This window comes from Oculina patagonica, chromosome 14 (assembly GCF_052425735.1).
Source record: "Oculina patagonica isolate OP01 chromosome 14, crgOcupat, whole genome shotgun sequence".
Classification (NCBI taxonomy): Eukaryota; Metazoa; Cnidaria; class Anthozoa; order Scleractinia; family Oculinidae; genus Oculina; species Oculina patagonica.
Window position 1 is genome coordinate 11391173 of NC_135771.1, and position 21108 is coordinate 11412280.

General features: G+C 38.7%; 1 protein-coding gene across 3 annotated transcripts; it reads right to left on the bottom strand.

Annotated features, from left to right (window-relative positions):
* Window positions 1–1496: 1496 nt before the first annotated feature.
* Window positions 1497–20094, bottom strand: LOC144637930 (uncharacterized). Of its 3 annotated transcripts, none has more exons than XM_078497016.1 (3): window positions 19787–20094; window positions 3712–3776; window positions 1497–3189 (listed from the first exon to the last, which is right to left on the bottom strand). In XM_078497016.1, the coding sequence occupies exon 3, from the start codon at window positions 3187–3189 to the stop codon at window positions 2266–2268; it is 924 nt and encodes a 307-aa protein (XP_078353142.1). In that variant the 5' UTR covers window positions 3712–3776; window positions 19787–20094; the 3' UTR covers window positions 1497–2265. The 3 variants fall into 3 exon arrangements, with proteins under 3 accessions (XP_078353142.1, XP_078353143.1, XP_078353141.1); XM_078497017.1 differs by lacking the exon at window positions 19787–20094 and adding an exon at window positions 5087–5189; XM_078497015.1 differs by lacking the exon at window positions 19787–20094 and adding an exon at window positions 3934–4384.
* Window positions 20095–21108: the final 1014 nt, after the last annotated feature.

Here is a 21108-nt window from a genome sequence, read left to right on the forward strand (position 1 = left end):
GCATTTAATCGCTACTGCGAAAAACGTTCGAAATTAGGCGCGTCCGAATTTTTTTATGATTTTTATGAAGCTCTATAAGGAAAGAAAGGAGACACCTTAATATAGGAATTATTAGTGCCATAGCCGCCATACTAATGCTATAAAAATGCAAATTGGGCGCGTAATTTCGGAGGTGGCAAACAAGTAAAAATTGGCAAAATTCAATCAGTTTCTTGATGAATTTGATAAAACTTTCATAGCTATGTTATACATAAATAAGTTTCGCACGTGGTAGTAGCGGAATTAAGCGAATGAGAGGCGGCTGTATTCGCAGGCTAAAAATAATGTAGACGATAATACTTTGAATTTGAGAAACATTATTCGCTTTGTAAAACATAAACTACTGCTTGCGCAATTATCATATATATATAGATCAAGTAAGCTTTCTAAACTAACCATAATAACGGAATCAATATTCTGTTACGTGGCTCTCAAATTTAATTTTGGTACAGATACTTGACTATTGCGACGAGCCTGTTTGTTTGCCTCCTGTGACTGTCTGGAATGCCTGTCGTGCTCTTGTGTCCCTCAACCTTAATCCCCGGGAGGGGAGGGATAAGGAGACGATTGCCATTTCAAGCTACCCCAGGCAGACCGCATGAGGATAAATGAGCCCGCAATCTCTGGAGAGAACATCATACACCAAGCCTCCAAATAGCGTCAATTCCGTCTTGTGTTTTTTGCCGTCCGGTGTTGGCTCCAAACTGCTCGCCTTGTCGGCTAGTTAACATTCGCGTGTCAGATCGAAGCGATAATCGTCCGCCCCCTTGCACAAGTGTTTCTGCCTGGCGCCAACCCTGCGCTAATAAGGTGATATCGCTTACATGGTTTTCAAAAGAGGGCTTACTTGAAAGAATGGCGGAAAGGGCCGTGAGACAACATGGAACCGAGAAGGAATTTTGCACCGCCACAGACAAAAGCTAAAGAAATGCAGCTATTGTTGTTGCCTTTTCACAATTATAGTGTTTTCCATTCTTCATTGAATTGTGTTTAATAACAGACGCTTGCATGTAATGATTATTATAACAGACATTAGGATCAGATGATTAAGAGAAGGCTCTCCCAGTGTGCGTCAAATTAAAGAAATTGCGAAAGAATTTCTTTAACAATATTCGCAAACTATATTAATTTCGTTTTTGGGACTTGATGTAAGTAACGCATTTCTAAATTTGATTTGATTTGGTTTACCATAGCAGAGAAGTTTGAAATCTTTTTTTTTCGCTTTGTGCCAGTGTTTGGTAAAAAACATGAGGTCTAATGAACCAATTGAATAAAACTTAAGGGAGTCTGGGGGGCGAAAAAGAAAGACGAACGCCTATAGGATTATTAATGTCATTATCTTCTTTAGCCATTGTGTCGCTTTATTCATCAAAAATCGTTTATCATGTAATTACACTTTTGTTGTGTTGATAGTGTTTGGCTTAAAAAAGACAAAACACCCTGAAAAGACGGTGCCATTCAATAATCTTATCATTTAATCATTTTTCTGGTTATAAAAGTTCTAGCAATTTTACAATTCTCAGAGAAACCGCGACCCAAAGCTTCCATTCCTGTCGTAGTTCTATTCGTAACAGGAAACCTGTACACTTAAATACAATATAATTCCTTCAGGAAAATTGCTATACTCTAAAATAATTAACAATTGTCTTTAAGATTTCTTTCATTCATTAAGATTTACACTGCTGTAAGAGCAACCTTTATATTACTCTTTTCGTGAATAATGTATAACCATTTTTGGTACACGAAAATTGTTTCTGCAACATGACTACTGAAGCAGTTCATAACATGTTCATTATAGATATGCATCATTTGAAGCCTGATACCATCTGTTTAAATATGGCAGCTATTGCCTTTGTAAATATACCTGACTACTTTTTAAACAAATTCTGTTTACTCCTGTGCGATATATAATATATTACAGGATTAAAATATTAGTGGGATTCATTTATGTTCTTTGAATGTCAGTTACTTGCCGATTCGAACGACATTTTCTTCCGATATCACTTTGTTGTGTTGTTTGACTCTACGACTTCGGAACTTGGAGTCAGAAATAAATGTAAGTGTTTGATAAAATCAAAGTCACATATTTTGCCGAAAGTACGGTCTGGTTAATTTGACTTTGCCTCGGACGTTAAGTTCCTAGCTGAACGATCCGATAGTTAGCCTTGATGCCGGCTCGCATAATTTGTCCATTCGTTGGGTTGTGAGTTTTGTTTGGCTCTTGTTTTAAGATTGTGGTAACCCGCAGTCTTTACAAGCGCACTCCAACACAAGTTTTACCTTCTTTATCACAAAGGAAGGATTTTGTCCAGGACATTCCAGGCGTACATTGATGGTCTCCTGTCTCGACGGCGCACAGTAAGAACAAGAGAAGAACCTCTTTGGGATGTAAAACGAATTGCATTGTCCATAGCACATGTTGTTGTGGACTTTCACACTATTGCAGCCGTGGTGGTGAATAGTTTCCTCAAAAGGGTGCGCGTTACACCAATCTGTTTTGAGATTCAGCCTCCCTAAGTTCATGATACTGCTGCCGCCTCCCAGAGGTAAGTCCTGTCCATATACGATTGGCTTTGCTTGTGGCTTTACGACGGAGTTTTTGGCTTGCTCTCTGCCATCAAAATCGACCTTCAGTTGCAACGGAATGTTCTCATTGTTGTCATCTTTATCTTCTTCGGGTTTTATTGGGAGGAATTCCCATGGCTGCCTTCCAGATCGTTTGTTGCCGCTCCCTAGAGGCAAGCCACTACCTGCTTCTGCTTTTGATGCGGGATCATTCAAATTAGGGTCTCCTTGAACGGACGGACGTGGAACTCGCATTTGCATGAGCAACTTCTCGCCTCTGCTTGCCACAGGTGAGCCTTTGTTTGGTTGGCTTTCTGCGGGTTTTAATCTATTTTGAGCTGTTAGTCTCCCTAAAGTCCGTGCTTCGCCGCTCTTAGACCCCTCCCCAGGATTGACTTGTTTTCCAAGTAGCCCATTAGGGTCTTGCTGCGAAAGCTGTCCTTTTTCGTCTGAAGGAAGCGCACTGGATTTGTGATGAAGAAAATCTTCCAACATCGGGATGGGAGATGAACAAAGCGATGGCAGTTCGGATAAAATCAAGAAGATGACCAAATGGCTGAGGTTCATAACTCTTTTGACTCCCATCTGAACAAATAGCAGAAAATAATGAATCAATTTTAAATCATCTTTGCAAAATCGAACGTGCTAGAACCATAATACGAATTTATCTAGTATTGTGGCATACGAATCCATGCCCACATGGAAATTTTGCGATTTGCAATGATATTGGTACTATTTTTATGCTCACTTGAGTGCATAATTGAAACAGTATAAATATATATATCTATATATTTTTATTTTAACCCATAGCGGAATTTTACATACAGAAATTATCAATCTGCAAGTATATTTACTGGGAGGAAAATAGAAACTTTCGCGTGTTTCGTTGCCAACGTTAAGTAAGACTTGCTTAACCTCGGCCCAAATACCCACATATTAGATTTTAAACTACTTATTTGTTTGTGGCGGATTTTGGTTTGTTTGGATTTCGTTAAAACACTCGTGACGTTAAGAACAGGAAGAACTGAACCACCGCTTCCTACAAATCGTTTTCTTAGGCTAACCATGTCTGATTTAAAATACGCTATATCAAAGTGGACGAATTACCTTCAATTCTTTTGACTCGGTGGATGGATGGATGGATGGATGGATTTTCCGGGGTTGACGTTTATCTGCAAGAAGGGACAAAATGCAAAGCGTTAGGGGTTATCACTCACAACAATCGCTAAGGTCTTTGGTCAAGAAATTAAAGGGCAAACCAATTCTCGGTATTGTGAAGTTGTGAAGTTTTCATTTTAAAGCTGAGTGTTGTCAAATTCGTCAGCTTACCGTGTTAACGAAAGAGCAATGTTCCTTTATGCGGGAAGGAAAACACGCTTTGAAATCCTTGCTACAAGTGTCGTGCTGAAGAACTTGTTTAAAAAATAAGCTGTTTGCGCGTAGCCTTAACCATATATTGTTTCCTCGCGGGCACGCCGCCGACAAAACCACTGTAATTTAGACAATTAACGCGCCTCTTCTTTGTTTTCGGTTCGTGTCTTTAGTCAGAGGGTCTGAAAAGCCAATGTGTGATTTATTGAGCTAAAATATCGATTCGTTCCAGCAAAGCTCAAGACAATTGGCGCCTTCGACGCGGCAATGAATAGCTCTTTTAGATTGCCTTTTGTTAGTGTATTGTGGCGTTCGGCAACGAGCGAAATATAAAAGTCGAAATCGTCCCCTTGTTTCATTAACAAAGTTTTCAAACTTTTGTAAACGAGTCAAATCTTTTAATCGGATTTTGACACATCTGTTTCTCTTAAACTGTTCTAAACACGAGGAAAACCCAAATTTAAAAATGTATCTCATTATATGCAGGTTTTTGTTGGCGCCAGGGCGGAAGTAATGCCCCACTTGAAAGAGCGTTTAAGAGGAAGGGAAACTAGGAAGGAAGATCTCTGGACGACCCGTCCATTTATAGCTTTTAGTACATTCATGTAAAATCAGAATTTACGTAATTTTGTTGACGCCACTGGCAAGAAGGAAGTCTACGACTTTAAAAAATTATGATAAATATTAGGAAGAATTTGTTTCCTGATTTAACAATGGCGCCGCGCCGAAACATAAAAGATATCCTTTAACACTTGAGAAAAAAAAAGGCCGCCATCTTGAATTAAATACAAGTCCGTCTGCAACAGTTTAGTGGTAAATTCATGAAAACATTATAAGGCAGGAGTTTCACTTTTGTTTACATCTTAGTGAAGCAAAATATTTCAAAATGTCTTGACGCAAGATGCATGTTTCAAGGTCAGGGACTAAACTGTCACAGTATCTATTAGTCAAAAGATAACATTTCTCTGCACAATATCTATGAATGTATTTGTAAATGACGAACAGAAATAAATGTTTTCTTGATTTAACAAAAAATTCTTAGAACTAGAAAAGAATTCAGTGCATAGCATTTAGTAAAGAGAATTTATATTTTAAACTTTTAACTACTCACAGTTTTCAAAGTGATTTCCATTTAGAACTGACTACCAAACCTGTTGTTTTGGCCTGCTGCACTTGCAGAAGCGCGCGCAAATGAAAGATTGCGATATTGAGTACAAATTCGAACGTGAAAATATGTTTTCTTATACTCGGTACCATCATGACGTTTTCACCTGTGCACTTGACTCTGGCGCAAAAATGAAACAAATAAAGTGATTTTTTTTCTGTTTTGTCGCAAAATCCAAATTGTATCAATATAGGATAAATATATTTCTGAACTGCTCCAAGGTTAAGGTTGCAAATCAAGCGATATACGATAAAAGAATTTACAAGATAAAATTGAGATAAAATCTCGCAATAACCTTGCACGAATATTCTAAGCTCTATATTTAAATGTACACTTTTCTTTGTGAGAGGAACGAGAGAACAGTTTATATATATAGCACCTAAAAGTTGTCATTAGCTTACACGAATCAAAAATAGCTCAGTTTATTGCTTTTTCAATCTTTATGTTTACTAGCCCTTATTGTACGCACTTGAATTCTCTGACGTACATTGTCTTAAAAGTGACGTGTTCACTTAAGTGGCCATAAATTCAATACCACTGCCCGATAATGAACAAACATATATATTCCGATGGAGTTCCAAAAATGTGGCTTGTTATATTGCTGTCTTCAGACCTTCTTTTGTAATATATATACATATTTTTAACTAATTTCAAACATTATCTGTCTTCAAAAGAAATGGTCAGTTCCTGGAAGCTTGTTTGTTCTATCTTTGGACTATTAATAAGTTAAACTCTGAAATTCAATGAAGCATGCATATAATGTAAATATAGACATAGATAAACGAAGTTTATAGTTTAGATATTTTAAGAATGTATATACATTTTATTCTGTAATTAACTAATTTAAGTACACGACCCCACCAGCTTTGCTGATTAATTTATCGTGTTTAAATAAAGTGATTCATTCATTCAGTTTCTATACCGGGTCGTTCAAACTTCAAAGGCCGCTTAACACTAACCTAGGATTAAAAGTTGATCCAGGATTAAATTTCTCTAGTATAAAAGCGATTTATTTATAATGTTTTGTGGAGTCGACATCAAAACTCAGGAGCTAGGACCGAAAAAATAAACAGAAAACCTCACTGAAAAGTTGAAAAAAACTGAAATCAAAATTCACGCTTGTCCTTGATAAGCTTAACCGTGCTTTAACAAACCAGTCCCAGGAGTTTCTATAATACGCTACAAATTTAAGTCAATTTCCTAAACTGAGCTAATAGCTCACGTTTTCAAGATTTGTTCGTTATATCAGTGACTGGACATAGTTATGTAACAGACGACTCAGTTCGGTATTGCATGCGAAGTTTTGACATTCTCGGCTTATATTCCAAGCGTATGACCTATACAAGTCGTATGAGCTTTTGTGTTTACAGGGAAATTACGTCCAAGAGGATCAACTGTTTATCTAAACCAAGGTGATAAACGAGATATCAACCAGGTTAAATACGTGATTTATTGCCGAGGCGTGCCGCACTAGCTTGTGTTTCAGTTCGTTGACTGGCCGGCGGTATGAACGTTTGCAATCTATACGCAGGCGCCGAGACACACTTAAACACTTCCGTTGATTAACAGCACTTGGCATGTTTGGCTTTGTGTTGAAGAGCACATTGGAAAGCACTTCAATTCCACACACAATCTGCAGACGAAGCACGAGACGAATTTTATCTTGAGTATCATTTTATCACTGCGCTGTTGCATCGACTCTCGTGTCTGGCAGAAGTGTGGCTCTTGGCAGACACGGGAACTCGGAGAATTTTTTAGCCATTCAGGTCCATGCCCCCAGCTCCAAACGTCTTCTATGAGTTTTCATATCTTCGAGGACGCGGTGCCTCAAAGGACTCATTTCTATGATTTAGCGGCTCAATAATAAACGCGGAATGTTGAAAGAACACCGCGGAGAAAAAAGTTATAAATCATCAGGCGTAAGGTGGATGATTTACAAGCTTTTTGAGTGTTTCGTCCAACATCTCAAGTGCTTTTTAGAGTTTATTTAAAAAAGAGATCGCTTTTCACGTCTATTTATTGCTGTAAAGTTGATCAGTTATATAACTCCAATAACAGCAGAAAAAGATGACAGACATTGCACTGTATTGCACTGTTCACTAGCATACATTCTACTTTACTATACTATGACTTCCATGTGCTTTCTTCACGCTATATGAGATATCGCTTTGGGTGTTTATTCGTGAACGCTTAGCCTGTAAGTGATAATGAATGCGAGTGTGATGATTTTGTTAATTCTTATAACCTCTTCTCCTGATTTAGTATTGATATTGTGAGGAGAAATTTGGTTTTGGTCACTCTGAGCCGGTCTTAATGTTTTTGTAACGCCAAAGCTACAAGGCGGGACTAATACATCTCGCATACATAGAATTCTGCTATTCGCTAAGAAACTTCGATCTTGTTGACATGATCCGCGCGAACGACGATTAGTTGTTTAACTGCACAAATCTCATTAAAGAGAGACTTACTCTACACAGAGCTACTATGCGTACCATAACTGTTACTTAAAATTTGTACAATCGACTAACGACAAACACAACCTCACGAATTTATTTGACATTCAACCCGACCAACTAATTGCTAGAACAATCCCTCTTTAACGCCGATACAATCCGCGGCTAAATTTAACAAAAAAGAACCGCCCCCACCTACCAACTCAATCCGACTTCTCTAAAACAGAGACTCCACCATCGATCTCCAAAAGAGAAGCCCTTAGCTCTCCACGCATGCGACCAAGAAAGACACTCAATAGAGCTCTGCTTCTCGCTTAGTTGGAGCGCGATACGTCACTGACTTTATGACCGCCTGCTCAGATCCTCTAACCATTCTCTCTCGATACATTCTTTTTACCTTTTCATTCTTCTTTACGCGTTTCGCTGAAAACGGGAAAAATACTTCCGCGCGCCAATCAAATGAGCGACAGCTAAAAAAGCGTCACTCTCGTTCCAGAGCCCAGCGAGGCGAGTGTAGTAGCGTGGAACACAGCAGGAATGAAGCACATGTAGTGCTGACAGAACCGGGCAAAAAAAAAGATTTTTTCGAATTCTCCCAAGACTCATCAAATTTTTCCTCTTTCGTCATACATGAGTCCCTCCCAGAGAGCAGCTTTGCGAGACAGAACCGCTGAAAAAAGAAAGGAAAGACGACAGATGAAGATGGGCGACACGCCACATTACATTTTAAAGATTGCACAAAATATTTCTTATTTCTTTTAAATTGTTGTTATTCATGCCACAAAGGTCACCCCTCAAACAAAGTGTGCAATCACATGTTGCTCGTTTTTCCCTCAACGCAATTCTCCAACGAACTTTCAACATGCCAAATGCTCGTCCACTCAGATCGTAGCGCACCGAACTAGGTTTAACTTTCGCTGCTCCTGAGTCAGGCGTCCGTCGGGTAGGGTTCACTAGCCAGTTCGTTAGCGGAGAGGCACTGTTGCCAGCTAAAGGGGCCTATTTCGTTCCTTTTGCCTGTAGACCACTAAATTTGCTCGTTTGCTGCAAGTTCAGAAAAAAACGTCATCTCTTTTTTATAGCGTGCCGATTTACATAATAGCCCTCATAATACTCCTACTTACTGTTTGATAAACCAGGCTTTAGTTGCGACTTGTAAAGAAACAATATTTGATAACATTTGTTTGGATCGGATGCCGCCGGAATCAAACTGGGGGACCGCGGCCCACAAAGCAAATGTGACATGGGGGAAAAAATGACGGGGGATCCCCCGTACAATTATCCGTGTCGTCATGACAACGTCGTCATGACGACACGAGACAAAAACGAGCGGCATATAAATAGCTTTTGCCACTTGTCAGTCACGTTATATGAAGTCAATGAAGTCACGCTCGTTCAGTTTTTTTCTCGACAATGAATTTGCCAATGGTTGTACACATGCATTTTCCCTTTTTCCAAGTCACACGTTTTTCGGCCCATTTGCATATTTCCCGAGCTTGACATTACATGTTTCCCGCGCCTTTTCCACCTGCGTTGCCGCTGTTTGCATGTTTTCCCGCGCTTTGGCAACAGTTACATGTTTTCCCGCGCTTTGGCAACAGTTGCATGTTTCCCCGCGTTTTGACAACGGATACATGTTTTTCCCGCGCTTTCCACAGTGGTTACGTGTGTTTCTTTCAAGTTCCGATTTGCGGTCGTGCCTAATGAGTTTATGACCACCATTGTTTAAGTTTTACGACAATCATTTAGAAAACCGCTGGAACCGCCTGGTTAATTAAGTGCCTCATTACTAGTTATAAATAAATTTGATATTCAAAAGACTCTTCCGACACATTAATAATTTTTCAGTTTTAGTGAGTGTCTAGACCGGGTCTGCAAACCTATACATTACATCTCAAACTCATTGCCCACAAACGAGGACATTAGGTTTTGGTGACTAATTACAAAGCAGAGCTATTTAGATCAGCTGCTTTCTCGACGAATGCAACTTTCCGCCGGCTATACACTACTTTTTTATTCCCCGGTTGCATGTTTTCGCTCGCATTCCACTGTATACGTTGCCGACATTTGACACCAGTTTTCAACACGTGCTGCCGCCGCCGGTTGCATGTTTTCGCGCGCTTAGCAACGGTTACATGTTTTGCCGCGCTTTCGCAACAGTTACATGTTTTTTCTCGTGTTTTCCACCTTGTTTTTCTTACAAGTTCCGACTTGCGGTTGTCGTTAATAAGTCTATAAACATCTATGGCTGTTTTTGCTAAGTTTATAAAAGTACTTAGAAAACCACATTAACCCTTTGACACCCAAATTTTCCTCAAAAACCGCGTTTTTTTAGCCGCTAAACTGAAATTTTGGTGCTATGGTCTGGAATTTACCTCAACTTTGCTGAAAAAGCACTTTTTTACACTTCAGCAATATTTTCATAAAGATTCTGTGTAAAAATGTACAATATTTTACTTTGGTGCATTTGCTGAACCGTTCCAAATTTTTTTTGCCCCTTTTGCTTCCTTTTTTTTTTTCGCTTTCTTATTCTCGTTACTTTCTGCTGTTCATATCCTATCTTTTGGTTAAAAAAGTTTTGACATTATCAATGGAAAACCCTGAAAAGGGGACCTTGACCAATTACAGGTGTTCTGGCCTGTTTAGCAACGATTTTGCACCAAAAATGGATTTTGTTTTTCTTTGATTAGCTCTGTCAGAATGCAACTGATATTCAAAATGAACAGTCCTGTAGAAAGGTCGATTCAAGCTCTATCAGATTCTTATCACGAATTTCCACTGACGTGCTAATTAATGACGTCACAAGTGAATCAATGACTGCACCTCCAAATAGCGCCTGAATGCGCGTTTAGGAGTGAAAGGGTTAACCGCCTAGTCAATTAAGTGGCCTCATCATCGGATAAAAATAGATAGAGAGTTGGAAAGCCTGATCCAGCACATTGACAATTTTTCCGCTATATTCATTGTCTAGACTGCGGTCATAAATGAGGGGGAGGGGGGCAGATGGGTCTAAGAGCCTCTCAGAGCCTTCCTTAGTGTTTCCCGTCTCTTTGTGCTATTTCTATTGCAAACTGGTAACCATGGTAACATTGTTGCGAAATTTCCCTCATTCTCCCAGTTCCCGCCAACTTTGGAATCCCGCTACCCGAACTCTCTTGTCCCACCTCCCGTAAGTCAGTTAGATTAAAAAAACAAAAGTATGAAAAAAGGTCAGGAAAGAAAACAATACAAAAATGCAATCAAGGCAAAAATTATTACCAGGGACATATGGGAACTAAAAAAGGAGGGTCTATTATAGGGGTCGTATAGTACAGTCCACAAACCGCCGTATTTTTGTTCTTCCTAGACCGAAAATTGCTTTTTTTCCTTAAAGACCGAAACCGTCATAATTTCTTGACTGCAAACCGCGAGATAAATACGAATTTATCCACAAACCGACACTCAAAATTGGCTTAATTCACCAAACCACCAGAGTATAATATACTCTTAAAACGGACGCGTCAAGAACAGGGCATATCGATCAGAACTGCACACCTTATGCATGCTTGGATAGAAGCTTAAGTCCTGTCCAAACGGGAAATGTTTGGCGATCAAACACGATCAAACATTGTTTGATGACCAAATATTTTCCCGTTTGGACACCTTGTTTGATCGTGTTTGATCGTGTTTGATAAAATTTGAACTTCGTCGAACATTTGATCAAACATCGTAAAACATTTGTTCGTTTGGACGGCTTTTTCAAACATGTTTTGTGCGCGCATGCGTTCTGGGCTCGATCTTTGATGCGTATCCATAGAAAGCGCGTGCTGCTTACCCACAATCGACTAATTTTTACTGTTAATCAAACATGTTTGATACCGTTTGGACACTCGGTATAACGTCATCATGTTTGGTCACCAATCAATGTTTCATCGTGTTTGATCGCCAAACATTTCCTGTTTGGACAGGGCCTTAGAAAACTGCTCAGAGGAACTATTTTGTAGATCAGTGTAGGGAAGCGAAGCACTCCTGACTGTTAAATACAACGGAAAGTAACCAAACGTACCGCTGCTGCAATTTTAAAAGCGAACGTTTTGCGCTTAGTCCTTCCTTGGAGCAATCAATGGGGTGTATGTCGAGTTTTGTTTATAAAGTGGACTACGTTTACCTTATTTTGAAGTGTATCCAATTAAGCATCGCACGAGCTCTTGCTCATAGCTCGCGCTGTAGGATCCCAGTTCAAGTGCTCCAGGGAAGATCTGCGTGAGGTAACGTAGGAGTGCCTCTGTGTGGCCGGATTATCTTTATATATTCGCCGCGCCAGCAGACTTCACAGCTTTATGTAAGACCTTGCTTACATTGGAAAAGATTATCCGTTTGTTATAAGCTTTGTCATGTGCCCCATTTTATAATTATCAATAGGATCATCCAAGAAAATTGAGGTCTTGGCCTTCTCATTAATGTTAATAATTTGTTTGCAATAAATCAGTATCACATTTTCTGAAGTGACATGAAGTGAAGTGACATGTTGGTTTTTAATTAGTTCTAGCTAGATTATCGTGTATTCAGTTAATTTTAGCTCGTTTAGAATCGGTGCATGGCCACGAATAAGCTTAGTATCTTGGCGCGGCGGTGATTATCTATACGGTCAACGTAAGCTTTGCCTAGAACTTAAATAGCCGTAAATGGCACTTTAGAATTCAGGCTGTTATTGCGTTTTAGCAGTAGTATATAACTATAACAATTTTAAAAACAACCCAACGATGCACTTTTAGTTTGTTTAGTTTGAGGGATGTGGTTTGCGGCACATCAGTTTTTGGTATATATTTCAGTCAAAAACCTTTTAAGAAGAATTTAGGGGATCTTACGGACCTGAAATACATAAAACTGAAAATTTGACTTGCATGCATCCCTCATACACGAGTCTCTTATACATCACTAAATTAAAATACAACGCTTGCTTTCACACAGTGATAAAAAATTTCCAAAATAATTTTAAGAGAAAGTATTTGACATTTCATTCCTATCCAAACTGACTGGTCCAAATATTTTCCTTATCGTATTCCTCTAAGACATGACCAAGTTCATGTTTGAATCGGCTTAGCGCTTTATCCTGGTATCTGCTTGCTAAGGTGTTATGTAGACGCTAGACTGGTACTTACAAATGCTGGCATTTAGGGAATTTGGGGTGTTAATGCGTTTTAACACTAACCATAGAAGGTTTGTGGTCGACTTTTCAGTATTAAGAAGTCGAGGGGTTTCAAAATTAAATTGCTGCAGAAAATGATACAATGATACAATGTTGTCCTTACAATTATACAAGTGCGGGCGCGGATGCGTATAGGAAGTTATTTAAATGGATATAATCTTTAAAATTACAATCTTGGGCAATTTATCAGCTGAAATCTAACTGTCGGTTTTTTTTAAGGATGTTGAGGTGAAGGAACAATGGATTTGTCAGTTAAAATTTCGGGCAATTTGTCAGAATTAGCTCTTTCAGTCGGCGCTTCCTTTTGCAAGAGCTTTAATCGCCAAAAATACACAATATTAACTTGACTAAGTATCTTAAACTTTATCTATTTTCATACGATCGTCAAAAAGTGGAAAAAAATATATACCTTTTTATAGGAATATAACGAAACATTTTAACAACGCGAAAAAAATTTACGCGTAAAAAATTAACGCGAATTTAAAAAAATTTCGGGTAAAATCCTTAAAAAAAAAAAAATAAAAACAAAAAAAAAAAATTTTTTTTTTAAAAAAATTTATATTTTTTTTCTAATAAAAAAGTTTGGGGTCTTGACCTCAGCCTGATTGGAAGAAAACTGGTAACTGTATCAAGATCACATTCTTCTGTGGTGAGAAGCTGTTAACTGATAAAGATTTATCGATTTAAGCTTGTCTGAGAAGCCAAATTCTTCGCTAATCGTGGCTAAGTTATTGTTATCTGCCAACTGATTTGTCTATGGACGCATTTATTGGCCAAGGTCTTGCTAATTTAGTCAAACGTGCCTTTGAGCAGGTTTCACTTTAGTGAACCTCGCGCCACTTTCTAGCTCTCAACCAATCAGAAGTAAAACCAAAACCAATCGTGACTCGCTCACACACGTTTTCCCGCGCTTCGCGCCGGCTACATGTATTTGCTTCGAGTTTCGATCGGTTCACTGGATTGTCTGTGTCCTTTGTGATTGGCCAGAGTGATAACTTTGTTTTTTGGTACTGAGCCGCTCTAAATTCTGTGAAACCTTTCTAAATAATCAATGGCTTGACAAGATAGTAAAACACTTACGAAAAGGTAGGAAAATTGAAAGATAACCTCAGGGGATCATTAGATTATTTGGAAGGTTGTTTCTGTTTCATAACGACTTATGTGTGAGTTTTCCACTTTTTCCAAAGTCAGATTAGCAGGTAATACCATCATGATTCCATTTAACACCTTTGGCGCCAACTTATTTTCGGAAACTGAGGAAGTCTTGAGACAGACGCGCCAGTTGTTAGCTGCTAGGCTCTTAAAATTTTTTCACATAAAAATCTTGGAGCTGCCTAGGCGCCTACAAACTCGTAAGATACACGTGAAATTTTTCCACACCATCTGGGAGATGATTTTCAAAATCTTTCTGCCAAAATACCGTTGGTGCAAGAGCCCGGTTTTTTCTGGATCTGTGAGCGGCGAAACCAGGATTGGGAGAAAAAAAAGAACCTCTGGCACCCAAGGTGCTACCATGAATGACGTTGTCCACAAAGCTTCAAAAATAAGAGGATTGCGAGCCTACATAAAGCCACCCACTAAAAGAAAGAGACTTTTCGTAACAACCATGTGTTAATGGTGTCCGATCGTTTTCTCCGACCGTGTTGTAGGAGGTGCTAATTGGAATTGAAGGGGCACTTACTTTTGAAAGATTAGCTTTTAAATCATAGTATAACAGCGAGGATAATGCGCGTCGAAAATTTCATTGGAAACTGATCTCTGGTCCAAAATTTATTTTTACTCCTAATAGTGAACACCACAAGCGGAACCAAAGGTCACGTGACGACGAGCGTCGCTGGGAGCGCCCTATATGGAATTGCCTCCCAGTTTCAACGAGGCTCGCTTTATATATTGGAAGGCTAACTTAGCATGCTTCAATAGATCATTAAGATAACAATTTGTTATAAAATAAAGCTGGAAAGCTACAACTGATTTGTGTAGAGCAGACAACATTTCGCCATGTACGTAAACATCAAGACACGCGAGCGAGCATTGCTCACGAGAGCATGACTCAGAAGAAGACTGAAGCATTTTTTGTAGAAAACATGCTCAATTTGAGGATTGCACCAGTTTCCAGCTGAGAAATCGGCCGTAGACGAGTCCGGTTTCCAAACCTATTTTGTATTGTAAGTGTGGCACAATCCTGCATGGGTCAATCCTGACTCAGAATTTGATTTTTCGAGCTCTCCCGAAGTGATTTGAGCCTATCACCGCACACCGGTCGGACAGTCCACCACTAAGCTGCAGGGACTCGTGGGAGCTAGGCCATTTCACCATTTTATATTCTTTCAAACTCTCATATTAGGTATCGGTTTGAATAGAAGGGAATTGATACACAATTTGTCAGTATTGAAGTCGGCCCTCCCTTTGAAGGAGCTTATCGCAAAAATATTCAATACTAAGTATCTTAGCTATTGTAGATATCTATTTCATACGATCGAAAAGGGAAAAAACATATTTGGGGTCTTGACCTCGACCTGATTGGAAGAAAACTGGAAACTGTATCAAGATCACATTCTTCTGCCATGAAAAGTTGTTTAGTTAAAGACTTATTGATTTAAGCTTGTCTGAGAGGTACAATACTTTACTAATTGTGGCTCAGTTATCATTGTCCTGCTAACCAATTTGTTTATGTACTAACAATACGCATCTGGCGGCCAAGGTCTTGCTAATTTAGTCAAACGTGCCTTGGAGCAGCTCTCACTTCCGTCTCAAAATAATTTGCATTTGCTTTGGTTCGACAAATCTTTGGTTTTGCATTACTAAACTTAGCGATTGGTTTAAAAAAACCTCGCGCCACTTTCTAGCTCTCAACCAATCAGAAGTAAAACCAAAACCAATCGCGACTCGCTCACACACGTTTTCCCGCGCTTCGCGTCGGCTACATGTCTTTGCTTTGAGTTTTGATTGGTTCACTGGACTGTTTGCGTCTTTTGTGATTTATCAGAGTGATTACTTTGGTTTTGGTACTGAACCGCTCTAGATTCAGTGAAACCTATCTAAATAATCAATGGCTTGAAACGATAGCAAAAAAAAAATACTTACGAAAACAGGAAGGAAAATTATAGGATAACTTCATGCGATCATTATATTATTTGGGATGGTTCCTTGTTTCATAACCGCTTAATTATGTTTGAGTTTTCCACTTTTTCCAAAGCCAGATTAGCCGGTAACACAATGTGATTCGATTTAACACCTTTGGCGCCAACTTAAACTAAAGAGAGTCTCGAAACAGGGGCGCCACTTGTTAATTAGCTAAGTACTAGGTGCTTATAATTTTTTCACATAAAAATCTTGGAGCTGGCCAACAAAACTCGTAAAGTTTACGCGATTTAAATTTTCCCACACCATAAACACATTTCTGGGAGATGATTTTCAAAAAACGTTCTGCCAAAATTCCGTTTCGTGAAAATCGTGAAACCAGGATCTGTGAGGGGCGAAGCCACGAATGCGAGAAAAAAAACCCTTTGGCACCCAAGGTGCTACCATAAATGACGCTGGTCCACAAAGCTTCAAAAATAAAAGGGGCGGGAGCCTACATACAGCCACCCACTAAGTTGTCATTCGAGATAAGAAAGAGACTTTTCGTAACACTCTGTGGTAATGGTGTGAAGGTGTGAAGATAAGACGTTTAAACCACAATCCGATCGTTTTCTCCGACCGTGTTGTAGGAGGTGCTAATTGGAATAAAAGAGGCACTAACTTTTGTAAGATTAGCTTGAGGGAGCGACGTTCGATAGTTCTGTTTTGTTTTTTTTTTTTTTTTTTTTGGGGTTTTTTTTGGGAGGCATAGTTATAACAGCGAGGATAATGCGCGTAGAACATTTTATTGGAAAATGACCTTTGGCCCAAAACTTATTTTCACTCCTAATATAGTGAAATCGAGATTTGAGATTGAACACAACAAGCGGAACTAAAGGTCACGTGACGACGAGCATCACTGTGAGCGCCATATATGGAATTGCCTCCCAGACTCAAAGGTGCGCGCTTTGGAAGATTAACTTAGATCATTAAGATAACAATGTGTCAAAAAAAAAAATGAGCTGGAAAAGCTACAACTGATTTGTTCAAAGCATAAAAATTTGCCATGTAAACATCAAGTCACGTGAGCTGAGCATCAAGTCACTTACTAGCAGCTGAGCATTGCTCACGAAGAGTATTACTGCTTGAATACTTTTGAAGTTAAAGATAGGAAGAAGTCGAAGTATTTAATAGTAGAAAACATTCTCGATGTTGTGATTGCATTAGTTTCCAGCTGAGAAATAGGCAGTAGATGACAGAGGTTTTCAAACCTATTTTGTATTAAGTAGGTGAAATACGTGTTAAAAATTTCTCGGAGTTTGATTTTTTGGGTTCTTCGGAAGGATTCAAAGCTATGACCTTCCGTACATCGGCTGGGCGCTCCACCACAGTGCTACAGGACTAGAGGGAGCTAGGCATATAACTGTTTTGTTTTCTTCAAATTCAGTATGAGTTGTGCACTAGTTTTAGGTATTAGTTTAGATAAGGATAGTAAGAAATTCACAATTCACCAGTTTGTTGATGAAGTTTGGCCATTTGTCAACACAATCATGAACTAATTCCCTCAAAATATGTTCTAATATGCCAGAAAAAGACATAATTGTTAGGAAAAATGAAAGTGGACGATAAATTAGGACGCACGTTAAATCTCGCACGGATTTATTAACTTACAACACTGAAGGAAATACCTCTTACAGAATTCGTATCGCAATATCTCAATATCATGTTTATAGCAGCTAAGTAGTCGGTTATGCTGAAGTGTCATTGCGTCATGATTTAGCACTAAAATGTTTTATAAAAAACGATAGCGTAAACAAGTAAATATGTGTTAAAAATGAAGCTTACATATCGTTCTCGTGTAATATTTCTTCATTTTGGAGACTAGCTGTCTGAGTTTAATCAGGAAAGGTCTCGTTCGATCAGTGGGTAGTCGTGGGAAAGGGAAACAATAAAAGTTAACATTTGGATCTTAGTTTTGTCAATTGTCAGATTATGTTGCAAAAATAGAACTTGGGGTATCGAGAAGGGACGACGACTTTCCAAAATGAATAAGTATTTTATGAAGTATTTCGTGGTCATTTCAGTCAATTCTCTCGATTGGCTTCACTGCGAATCGAACTGACGTTTAGCTTACTGGCTCCACGTAGAATTAATTATATCCTTCTTCTCTTATCGTTTAATTTATTGACAACGAGAGTTTAAAGGGACTATATCACGGCTAAGTTAATCTTATGTTATTGAATTTTGCTCAAATATTCGCTATGAAACTAAATGTTTGCAAAGAAATTCATTGCTTTATATTAAATGACAAAACCATAGCTTCCTTGCAGCTAATGTCTCCTGGGCGTCATGAATTAAAGTGTACAAGCAGATAAGATTAACTTTGAAAACTGTTCCGCCGGACCATATTTCAAAAGCCCACATCGCAATCCGTTTCAATCTTCGACACTTTTGGCCATCTCGTACCTTCTTTTGCATTTGGTGTGTTATTTAAATATTCCTTCACTGTTTTAAGAGGTTATTTTATACATTTAAACGAATTTGATGGTCATTTCCTATGCCTAAGTTTGGCTAAAATTCGTGACACGGTCCCTTTAAGTCCGAATAAACACATGAATTTTTTTCTCGTGTAGCTCACGCATCTACAAAACATAGAAGTTCCAAGGCTAGTAACAGGCTAGTAATAGAAACCCGAAAATAACCAAGGATGGTTTAGACTGACGAAGATTAAGACCGATTACAAATCCGTTGTCCATGAACAACTTTGCCTGATAGCTGAGGACATCTCAGCTTATCTTTAGCTCTCCAGGACGTGTTTTTTATTGAAGAGTATCTGCCAAACTTATCGATGTTTATATGAACATAAAATGAATTAGACCATATTTTATCAGGATTTTATCACTATATCATGTCAGACGGAAGACTACACAAAACTATTCAATGATGAAATATACAAATATACATTTTATACAATGAATTCGAAGATAAAACAATTCAAATGATTATATACTCAGTTGACTGAAAACCCGAACAAATGTATGTTTATTTTTCGGTAATGAATGGTAGTCAACGTTTTCGAGTAAGGTTTTGCGCAGTATGAGATTGCTATTGCCACGTAAAATACCTTGACCACATTCCTACCCACCTACCTCAGTTAAGTTGATGTAATCTCCAGATGTTCTTATTCACAACAATCGATTTTTAATCTGTTAGTTTTAACGCGATTCGTTTTCTTATCAATTTTGTAATTTTAAAACATGAAGGTTCTCTCAATGAAAACAAGTCATTTACAAATGGACTGGAAAACAAAATCGTGGGAATTAGACAAAGGAAGTTGACTGTTGTTATTGATCGAAATTAACTGGAGATAGATGCGAAATGTATTTGACTTTTTGTAATTTAAAGTGATTTTGAAAATCACAAACAACGAAGACTGTTTATAAAACGAACATGCTTTGAGAGTCGTGCGAAATATATAGGCATGCTGGTTTGCTGTGCAATAATTTCCTTATTTCCCTGTTGTTTATACAACTAGTTGTACACAATATCTTTTTTTCGACAGAGTACGAACTCCTGTACGAAGACCGGTATATATTGAGAGCTGTTAGAAACGTGTTCACTGGTCGTACTTGTTGAAATGGCTAACCACTTCCGAAAAAAGAACACGTTTTTCACAATCCAACCCAGTTAATTAACAAATAATTAGACGACCGTTGTAGCTGTTAACCAAACGCACATAAATTTTGCACTACAGCTGATATATGAAGGTATTTGAAAGACATGGAAAGAAGATAACGAAATTTTGATGATTTGATTAAGCGAAAGAAATGTGGAGTAATTGATTTTCAATTGACTTCTATCTACACACGTCTATAAGATTCTACATCGTGGATAGTTAGTCAAGTCAACGTGAAGAAAGTGGATTAAAGAATGTGAAAAACTTACGCCCAAAAGTGATCCTTTGCGATGCTTTCCTCGTCTTTTCTGGTGGCCAAAGCGATTAAGCTGCTTTTCATATAGAACTGTTCATCTCAATGAGGTATAAATGTGATTCTACTCGTTTGGTGATAGCGCGCACTCCATCCTGCAGCCAGACAGTCGCCACTTCCCAGCACGCTTAAAGGAAATCGTGCACTTTTAATACGACAGTACAATTTGTTTTCCAGCTTAATAAAAACAACGATTTCCTAACACAATAGCAGCTCTAAAGTGTTTTGTCTACCAAGATGATAAGAACGTCTCGAGCTGAAATCCAACCTTCTTAAATGCTGTATATCTGGGATAAGACAAAGAAAAGTTAGCTATAAGTACGTAGTTTACACGATTGTTTCACGACGGGGCGTCTGGCACGCCATTCTAATCTTACATACCCCGCCCTAGTAATCCTTTAAGAAAATGATATTGTTATCGCCACTTTACGCGTTGCCCTCACAAGATCAGGCTATCTTTAAAACAGGGAATGGGGAATCGGTGAATGGGGAACGGGAAATGAGGAATAGGGAATGGGGAATGAGCTGGGGAATTATTAAAATGGGGAATCTTTAAAAGCGGGAATTTTTCCCGGGGGGGGGGGGTACTCAAAAAAATTTTCTTCGGGGAGGCTCCGCCCCAAGTTCTAACCCCTTCCCCTTTTATATACCATTTTGACAGAAATTGTACCCCTTTCATATACCTTTAACTGAAAAAAGGTACCCCTTTCATATACCTAAAAGACGTGGCGTGGACTTAAAACAGGACGTTTTCTTGTCATTTTCATGTAGCGCTTAATAACTTAAAATAATACAGCCATAAATTGCGTCTGTTCGAAATATTTTAATTAAAGGCCCTCTTAAATACCTAAGTGACAGATTTCCATACCCTTTCATATACCTAAACTCGTGAAATCCCTACCCTTTTATATACCTGAAGCCATAAAAAGGTACCCCTTTCGGGCGGAGCCTCCCCGTATAGGCCATTATAGGGAGTACCCCCCCCGGGGAATTTTTAAAGTTTCCCCGTTTTAAAGATTCCCACTTTAAAGTTTTCCCATTTTCAAAATTCCTGCTTTTAAAGATTCACCATTTTAAAGATTCCCCAGCCCATTCCCCATTTCCCATTCCCCGATTCCCTATTTTAAAGATAGCCCACAAGATCACCAAAATAACGTGACCCGTGCCTTTAACTCCTCGTGCGTCCAACCGAGATTCTAAAACACCTTTTTAACTCATTAAAATTTTCTCATTCTGTTAATCGAAGCCGGAAGTCCGAAAGAACCGCGTCACTGTTTT